This window comes from Aquila chrysaetos, chromosome 10, assembly GCF_900496995.4.
Source record: "Aquila chrysaetos chrysaetos chromosome 10, bAquChr1.4, whole genome shotgun sequence".
NCBI lineage: Eukaryota > Metazoa > Chordata > Aves > Accipitriformes > Accipitridae > Aquila > Aquila chrysaetos.
The window spans coordinates 35,862,672-35,872,105 of NC_044013.1; the positions used below are offsets into that span (position 1 = coordinate 35,862,672).

General features: G+C 50.3%; 1 protein-coding gene across 1 annotated transcript; it reads right to left on the minus strand.

Moving 5' to 3' along the window:
* Positions 1-5,470: 5,470 nt before the first annotated feature.
* ALKBH4 (alkB homolog 4, lysine demethylase) lies at positions 5,471-7,754 on the minus strand. The gene is made up of 3 exons (XM_030029013.2): positions 7,632-7,754; positions 6,628-6,825; positions 5,471-6,182 (listed from the first exon to the last, which is right to left on the minus strand). The coding sequence occupies exons 1-3, from the start codon at positions 7,731-7,733 to the stop codon at positions 5,541-5,543; spliced, it is 942 nt and encodes a 313-aa protein (XP_029884873.1). The 5' UTR covers positions 7,734-7,754; the 3' UTR covers positions 5,471-5,540.
* Positions 7,755-9,434: the final 1,680 nt, after the last annotated feature.

Below are 9,434 nucleotides of genomic sequence, written 5' to 3' on the forward strand. Positions count from 1 at the left end.
TTCTGCCAAATATTATACATGTAAGCTCTTCTACCAACAAAATTTCTATTGTGAGGCTGGAGCCAGACCAGATAGGATGAATCTCTCATCTGTACTTTGCACTCTCCTTTAACGTCAGTAATAATAGGACTCTGTGTGCTGTGGAGCTCAGGAGGTTGTTGAGGAAAGTATAGAGCCATTTTTGAAATAAAAAAAGTTTCACAGTGTGCATACTGTGCTGCAAAAGAAATGCAGCTCATTTGCAAACAGCCAAATGGTTCATTTAATTCTTTGCAAATATAATAAACTTCAGCAAATGGAGAAATGCAGCAGAAACTGTGCTTTGATTTTGTAGAATAACTTGGTGAGTCTTTGGTGGGATTGGATGCAAGATAAGTCTCAAGGCAGCACACTTGTGACTGGAGTGGGATCGCCTTACTCCAGCAGGGAGTCTGAGGTACAGTTTGAGGTGGTGTCCCAAGGGTGAATGCACTTCAAACAGAATAATAACGTGCTTTCCCATCTTTGCTTGCAGCTTTGTTTCTTGTGTCTTTCTGGGCACTGAGTTCTCCCTTCTGTGAGAAGCCCATGGGGAGTATTTTTGCTCTTTGACTCTGGCATCTAGGATCTCTCTAGGTTACCCATCACCTTCGTGCTGTAACTCCTCTCCTTCTTCTTTCCCAACAACAGCATTTGCTTTTCTTGCTCCTGCCTCTCTTCCTCCAACTTGTTTACATTTTCACAGCTGTTGGGTCGAGACTTGTGTTGCGGAAAGATTGCCTGTGGTATCGGCCACCGTAGTTCATCCGTAAATGAGTAGGGACGTTGTACTTGTCCAGCTGGGTGTTTCTGTGCTGCTGTGCCAGAAAATCCTCCTTGCTTCTGCTGCTGCCCCTGTGACTGTCAGCAGGATTCCCATCAGTCAAGCCTGGAGATGCCTGCCTTTCCACACCATCGCTGGTGTCTCAGCAGGGCTGGCAGCGCGCTGTGTCATGTCCAGGTTTGCCTGCTGGTGCCTGGCCACGTCTGACCTGTGCTGTCACCTCTCTGTTGTTCCCGGGGTGTCTGTCGTTCCTGGAGTGTCCCAGGTTTTGTGTAGCTCTGTTCCTGCAGTGCCTGCACAACGGTTCTCCCAAGGGTCCCACCCTCAGGCTGGGGATGGGTGTCAAGGATCTCCCCTGACGTGTGTGTTAGGTTTCTGTACCAGCCTTGGGCTCTGGGGTGCTGTAGTTTGGGGTGGCTGTTGCCCTAATTCTCAGCTCCCGTGGGCTGTGACTCTCTGGACCAGTTATTGCCTTGTTTGGGCCATTTCTGCAATTTCTGCGGTGGGGCTCGCCACAGGGGACAGCCACGATGTCACTCCTGAGTCCTCCTTCAGATTTTTTTGGACAGTTTTTGCCTGGCAGAAAAACACCTCTGCAGGCTCCAGCGCTGGAGGGGCCCTGCCTGCCCAGCCTAGAGCGGGGAAGGAGCTGTCAAGGACAGGGGTACAGCCCTGCTTTGTATCATACCCAGGTACCTGCCTTGGTTTAGGGCACGATTCCCCTCTCCTTCCCTCGTTAGCAGGAGTCAAGACTGGGCACGAACGCAAGCCGGAGGGAGCTGTCGGAGCCGGAGCAGTATCAGGTTCTCCCTTTGCTGTGGTTAGTGGCAGCTCTTACGCCTGTGAGCTCCCTATTTTTAACATTGCCCTGGGGCAGGCCTGGCTCTGGTAGCTGCCACCCCGTTGTTTCGGTGGATATGTGACTCTCGGGGAGGCTTTATGATCGGGGGAGATGGAGTAGATGTTGGATTCGACCGTCTGGGCCTGACCCACGTGATGGATGAAAGCAATACTGTGCGAGAGCCCTGGGTGGAGCGTGCTCTGCGGTAAGCGCTCAAATATGTGGAAGTGTTTATAGAGAGCTGGTGGGGTGAGTGCAGCTGCAGAGCGAACATCCTTCAGTTCACTGACTCTGGGATGGGCAATCCCAGCTTGCCACAGGGATGACTGCGCTGGGCTCGGGGATGGAGGTGCAGGGTGCCCAGCTGGATGTGGGACTGGTTGCTCACGCTTCACATTCTCCTCTTGCCTTTCCGTGGCTTTACGCGGGATTTCATAATGGCCTTTCTCTTCCTCCCCTCCCATAAAACAAACAAACGAAAGGCCTTCGAGTTTCCCTGCTGCTGTTAGCTTCCTTATCTTCTGAATCTTGTTGTGTCTACTTTTAAGACAGCTTCTTCAGTAACACCCCCCAACCTGCAACCTCAAATTCAGATCCCGGCACAACTGGGCCACTGTGGTTATTTTCTGATTAACTTCTTGCAGGCTGTCTCCTCTGTACCCATTTCATACAAAGCAGTTTCAGTAATTACTGACTGGCTGAATTTGGAAAGCATTCCCGTGAATACCTGTGTGTACAACTGGGAGCTTGCCTTCCGCCCAGGGTTGTAACAACGAGTGCTAAGTGCTAGGAGAAAAAAAAACAACAACTCTGTATTTTAGCTTTGCCTATTCTTGTTTTATCTCTGCATGAACAATATTTAATGTAGAACAACGTATGTATCTCAGTTATTGTCCAGCTGTGTGAGAGAAACTGGATAAACTTGCTAAGTTTTACGCTTCTTGCTGATTTCAGACTGATTTTTTTTTTTGAAAGGCAGCTCAAGTCCTCCAGCATCCTCTATGGGTTAACTTGGGTTTTGCCTTTTATTAAAAAAGCTTGGTCAGATATTATCCTTATCCTTCGAAAATACACAAGTAGAGAACAATCAGATGTGCTTCCTTTTAATGAGGGCCTGGTTCTTGGCATGTGTTTTCCAAGTGCTGATCTTGGTTAAGGAAATAAACAGCTGTGATGATAGAAAATCCTATAACATGAGGACCATTAAAGTTTGTCTTAGGTTAATAATACTAGAATAGTGGTCAAAATTAGTTTTAAAAGCTAATTAATTAAGATTAAAACCTCTTCATACTTTTCTCGGATTTCTGTGATACTTGACAGTCCAAACCAATTGTTAATGTTCTGCAAGGCTGCGATTCTGGCTTTTTAGGAGAGAATGTACGTAAAGTTTTAGGAAGTAATACAGAACCAATGGGTGTGTAATTGCATTTTGGTCTAAGATGATGCCCAAGAGGTTGTTTAACAGGCGAAAAATGTCAAAAAGATAGACATAGCCATGACTGTGTAGTGACTAGATTAAGTTTTGGACTTCAAAAACATCTAGACAAAGCCCTCAGTCTTTGGCTCAGTATTTAATTATTTGCATTTTTTTTTAATTTAAGATACCATCTAGGAAGAGCTGGAATTTTCTGGCAAGAACGGCAGCTTTCTGTATAGTTCGATTGAGGCAGAAAAATTCAGCTAACAAATGCAGAGCACAAAATGCACTAATATTGTGTATCTTGTTATTGTGGCACTCTGATTCATCAGAAGCCATCATCTGTTTTCACTGCGGAGAGAATGAAACAGCAGGTAGCACACAGAAAGTATTTTATCAGGCTGAGAGTACAATATAAATCTAAAAGGGATCACTGGAAATAAGGGCCAAACATTAATGGAAATACTTGATTGCCGCAGTTTGCTGAGCAAAGAGCAGATTGCTGGAGAGGCTCAGTACTGAAAGGGTGATGAGGATATGGGCTCAACGCTTGCTTTAGCTATGAAAGCCTGCCCTGGGTTTCCTCCCGTAGTGTGGCTTTGTGCTGAGCTGCAGCAGGCTGCCAGCCGTGTCCTCCTGCTTGGCCGAAGGTCCTCTGCTCCGACGGTAGCTCCAGGCGCTGACCTGGGGACATCACGCTCTCCACAGCTGCTGAGCCCCGTGGACACCAGTGACACAGTGCTGATCACAGCAGTCTACCAGAAAAAGGTTAGGAACTGTTATTTTGAGAGCACAAGGACCTGCTTTTGGGAGTGAGCTGAAGAAGTGGTAGCCTATGAGAAATCTCCTGGGATAAAGCTTGCTGTGAGCAAGCGTGGCCTGCCTGTTGCATGTGGGCTGGCTGCGTTTGCAGTGATGGGTTTCTGTCAGAGAGGGCATGCTGTGACTGCCGAAACTGCTGCTGGAGCACGTAGGTGGCACTCACCGGCCGGTCTGGATGGAAGTTTGGGGTTTAGGACCGCCCAGGGGAGCCTTGCTTGTGGGTCCCTGTTGGAATTATGATGTAGATGATGTCCCCAACTGTTCAAATACTGGGCTAAACTGAAACTGGTTCACTACAGCTAAGAAGCAGTGTGGTTGTTATCTGTTACCTTAAACTGATAACAAATATTCCGATTCACCCAACTGATTTTCTAGTTAACTGTTTTGTTGGGTGAAGAGCTCCCTCCCCCACAGTGCCTGAAGCAGAGGGCAGTGTCTATGGCGCGAATGCATTACTATACAGTAAAACCTGTGCGCTGTGCCAAGGAAGTACTGCTAGGGCAGGGATACACCTGTGCAGGGACACTAAGATCCCACACAATAAGCGTGTCCCCCCCTTTTCCTTACTGACCAAAACCAGGCAGCATTGTAAAGTGTTGTTTTATTGCTGTAGGTGTGACTGTGCTGAATGGTTTTGATGACACATCTGTGTTTATTAAAGGATCACACTTCTTCCATGGCACAACTTCATTTTCAAGAGCACAGAAGTTTGTTCAGAGCAGACAGATGGCCTCAAATCAGCTTCTGCTACAAATGACTACTTGAATCTTAGGTACAAGGCATGATTCAAACCTGACTGCTGGAGGTGCCAAGAAAAAAAATGATAGCCGCCAGTGTTGCAGTCTGTTGCCCAGCTTATTCCCAAAATCAGACTCTTGCTACTGAGAGTTGACAGCGGGGTTCAGAGATGACAAATGATCAGAAAATAACACAGTCTGTGCAAGTCTTTGGTCTGAACTCTGTCCAAGCTGTCTCTGCGGAAGAGTCAGCTTCGGCCCTCTGCAAACACTTCTCTTTGGTCCCAGAAGATATAGGTCACACACGGTATTTATGATTAATCCTCACTGTTAGAGCATGAATCTTCAGCAAAGGATAATTACTTTAATTAGTTCTCAGTGTGTTGTACTATCTGTGGAGAGATGCGTGCTTACCCTCCTCCCCTGGAGAGCTGATCTCTAAAGGACCTATCTGAAGCGGGTGAGAAGATAGTTGTGTCCCTATGGCACAGTGCAATGCAAAAAGCAGTATGACAGAATCAAGTACGGGCCAGGAAGGGTCAAAATCTGCTGCAGAGTTTGGGCTGAATCTGTGCCAAGGGCAGTTTGATACTCGGCTCAGTTTAATGATTCTTTCTTGGTTTCATTTCAGTATTTAAAAACTGTCTATTTGCTTTTTGCATTTTGTTACAATGAATACAACAGCTCATTTCTGACTTTTGCCTAAAAGTTCCCATTGCCCAGGAGAGTCTTTGAAGAAACCAATAGCCCACCCCTTCCTTGCACTCTCTTATTTCTGTTTGTTAAATTTCCATTTGATTGAGCTTATCTCTGTACACACCTGGTTCCTTACGTACACTTCAGAAATAAAGAGCTGTACAAATTCTGTACTTTATTTTTCAAATTTCCTAACAAAATGCAATTTCGGCTTCCTCTTGCTGATCACACTGGTCTTCCTTGAAATGAAAGAGCTATTTCTAGAAGTTCTTTACCCAGTTGCTCATGCCTTCCTCCAGCGCTGAACTCTGCAGACAGCTCCCTGAATGTGACACAGATTCGGCGATGCTCTATATGCTTTCGGTAAATCGCATGTTTCCACTTGTACCGTGCGTCACCGTACAGCACCACCAGAGACCTTTGGGGTAAGTGAATGGCAACACTCACCTCTTTACTTGGAACAAGCCTTGGGGATAAAATGCAGTCGATTCCCTCTTCGTCTGAATTTTTGCATGCTGACGTCTCTGTAAGAGATCCAGGGGGACTTAATTCCCCGTTTCCTTTACTGAAAGTGGGAAATAATTGGATACTGTCCTCTGAATCACAAGACATGGATAGCACAGTTTTTGAGAGCAAGTTTAAGCTAACCAGACGCTCTCCCCAAAGCCACCAGTCATCAAAGTGTGCGTCAATGGCAGAACCTCTTTCTGGCATGTAGTCCAGGTTACATTGTTCAACGGGTAAGAAACCGCCTAGTACAGAGCAGGCCTTCATTTGTGCCACAATCTTTTTACTAAAACTTGGCAAACCGGTAAAGCTGCCAGCTTTCAGCCTTTGTTTCTTGAAGTTCACTTTGGGTCCGTAGTCCTGTTGGAAAAGAAGAAGGGAAAAGCTAGCGTTAAGGAAAAATCTAGGACGAGTCTTTTCTGAGAGGCTGTGATCCCTACAGGGCTCATGGTCAAGACTTTTGAGTTCTCATCTCTTCCAGTGACCTGGTCACCAGGTTGCAAGAGGACTCAGTGAAGCTACATTCATCTCTCTGGAATTAGATTTCTCACTTGCAAAGTAAAACCAAAACACCCACTTCTTTCACTTGGAGATTGTGTGAACTTTAATCAAGTATGATTTGTTGCAACTACTGTATATTTTTGCAAGAAGTTGACTTTAATTAGGAGTAATTCTTGCAATTGATTTCAGGAAAAGCTTCCAAAGGAAAACATTTAATGAAACATGTAAATGTTCTGTGTTTTAACTGAAAACAGCTTTCCTTTTCCAGAGGGACGGAAGAACAAATGTGCTTCTAAAGTCAAACCTGTTTCTTTCGGCCAGACTGTGATGGTTTCCAGTTATCTCGATCCATCAGTTCAACTATCTCAGATTCTTCATCTTCGCTAATGAACTCCTCCATCAGAAACACCCCTGGAAATGGAAAAGCCCAGCCAGCAAATTCTGAGTGCTCATTTCCTTTAGCTAGGCCTGTTGCTGGACAGTAAGTGAAATTATCTTCTCCCTGTGGAAAAACAATGGAGAAGAAAAAAAAGCAGTGAGGGGAAAACCTATCACAATAAGGTATTTCCATGATTTACCCCTGCAACCTTGATGTTGCAGCATGAAAACCGTCTGTACAGGATTCTTGTAGACATGAGAAATTTTACAGCTGCTTTTGGGGAACAACTCTTCCCTGCTTTTTTTTTTTTTACAGCTGCAGCATTCCTGTGCTGCTTGCTTGGAGCCGCTTTTCTTTCCCAGTAATGTCTTTATCCTGCAAAGCCGGGGAAGAACAGATGATCCTCAGTGCCAAATGTATAAGGAGATTAATGGTTGGTATTCCTCAGGCCGGCTGTAGAGATACGGTTTGTCATATCAATAAATGTTGAATGAGGAAAGTTGATAAAAATCGCCAAGGGCCAAGAGGCTAAGCGGTAGCGAACCTGTCTTGTCTTTTAACGTAGGAGACTCGGGTACGGTCTGGCTCGGCTTTTGAGGTTGCCGTGTGCATCTGTTACCTTACTCAGGCGAAGGCGAAGGCACACGGGCCCTTTTCCCAAATACCTCAGGGGAGGCCGCCGGGGACCAGCCCTGGGGGGCTCTGCTTTGTCCCCAGCCGGGGCTCCCGCTCGGGGCCCTGCAGCCCCCTGGGGAGCCGAGACCCTCTCCCGACATGGCGGGGCAGCGGGGGGGGGGGGGGTGTCCCTCCTCGCCTCGCCCGGCCGGGCCAGGCCCGCACACCGGGGGGAACATGGCAGGCGCCCCCCCGACTCCTCCCGCCGGCCCCGCCCCGCCGCCGGCCCCGCCCCGCCGCCCCTTCCCCGGTACCTGCGGGGGCGGAGCGGCCTGCGCGGGCCCCTCGCAGAGCAGGCAGGAGCGGATCCCCTTGCAGCCGCAGCCCGGCCCTTCGCCGCCGCCCGCCGCCTCCATCCCCGCCGCCTGCGCTCAGGATACGGCTCCCCCCCCCCCTCCCCTTCCTCCCCGTCTCCTCTTCCTCCTCCCCTCCCGCCGCCGCGGCACGGCCCGCTTCCAGGTGAGGGGAGCGGGGGGGGGGGGGGCGGGGGAAGGCCCGGGGCCGAGGCGGCGGCGGGACACACGGGCTGGGCGCAGGCCGCGCGGTCGGTCGGTCGGGTCGGGTGAGCGGGGGTGGGGAGGGGGACACCCGGACTCGCTCTCCCAACAGCCCCCGCGGCGCCGAGCAGCGGAGCGGGGCTCGGCCGCGCCGCGGGGGTCGCCGGGAGTTGTAGTCCCGCCACCCCACGCGCACACACCCCCCCCCCCGCCAGGGCGCCTCAGGCCGCGGCAGGCGCCGGCCCTCACCGCGGTCTCCGGGCTCGGGGCAGGCGGCGCCGCGCGGGGGCAGCGTGAGGCGGCGACCGCGGTCCAGAGCCGCACCTGGCCGCCTCGGCGCGAAGCCAGGGCCGCCGTCCCTGCCCGCGGGCGGTGCCGCGGCCTGCGCCCAGCAGCCCGTGCCCCGGCGGTCCGGGCACGGCCCTGGGGCTGCCGCGGTCTGAGGGGCCGCCTCGCACCCGGGAAGCCGCCCCTGGATGGGCTGACAGGCCGTCGTCGTCGTCGTTGTCATCCCCAGCATGGCGGTGGGGGTGTCGTGCAGCAGGCAGCGCCGGTTGGGCCGGGCTCTCCTCGGTTTAGGCGAGGCGGTGGTCCGGCTGGTGCGGAGTAGTTACAACTAAACTCATTTTATTCTCTGCTGCCTTAGTCTGGCCTGAACCGACACCCTGCTGTAGCACTGCCGACCCCGAGAGGTGCTGCTGGGGGGCAGGAGAAGGGTCAGCGGCCGCTTCTGGTGGCGGTTCCCAGTTGGGCTGGGTTACGGGGTTCGTCAGGCCCCCGGGTAATTGAACGTGCCTTCTGCAGCGTCACCCGTGATGTTGTGGTGATGGGGCCGTGTTACGTCGTGGTCTGCCCTGCTGCTCCCGGGGTGGTCTGAGGTGTCGGGGTGGTCAAAGAGAGGGTGATGGGAACATCCACAGTCGCTGGTGTGAAATTTTTCTTATAGATACTAGAGCTTAGGGAGGTTTATTAGGTTCAGCAGGTAAGGAAGGGCCTGATCCTGTGGTTTGGCTTTCAGGGACAGCTCTGTCGCTTGAAGGATCAAATCCTGAACAGCTGCTGTTCCAGCTGTTTTTCAGGCTCAATGCTCTTTATGCTGGTATAAAATACTCCATACGTGAAGGCTTGACCTTAAGTACAGGTGTTAACAAAGCAATGCCCCATCGCTCATCAAACCCGACGGTCCGGGTGCTGTAGGCATGTTATGGTGCTGAAGTCAAGCCTAAGGACAGCTTAGTGCCTTGCGTGTTCCTCGTGATTTACTGGAGTGGCGTTTAGGCAGCAGTGAGACTAACACAAAAAGACAGTAGCGAGCCTGGCCTTGGAGCTCTGTTCTCTTATATTTCCCTCTCTTGGAATCTGTGTCAGAAGGAGTGGTGAGCCACGAACTAGTAATTTCCTGAAGCTACTTTGGCCCTATCAGTGTTCTTATTCTAAATATCAGCGTATCCATGCGTGTGCAGGCACTATCCTATCCACAACAACGCATGAAAACATCTGTTAATTACCAATAACATACAGAATGCTGTTGATTTTTTTCCTTGGTGAGGAAATGATGTT

Excerpts from the sequence above, each read along its gene's own strand:
- ALKBH4 (XM_030029013.2), bottom strand. The coding sequence starts at position 7,733 with ATGGAGGCGGCGGGCGGCGGCGAAGGGCCGGGCTGCGGCTGCAAGGGG. Across the intron at positions 6,826-7,631 it reads AGGCCGCTCCGCCCCCGCAG|GGAGAAGATAATTTCACTTA; the intron begins GTACCGGGGAAG and ends GTTTTTCCACAG. Across the intron at positions 6,183-6,627 it reads AGTCTGGCCGAAAGAAACAG|GACTACGGACCCAAAGTGAA; the intron begins GTTTGACTTTAG and ends CTTTTCCAACAG.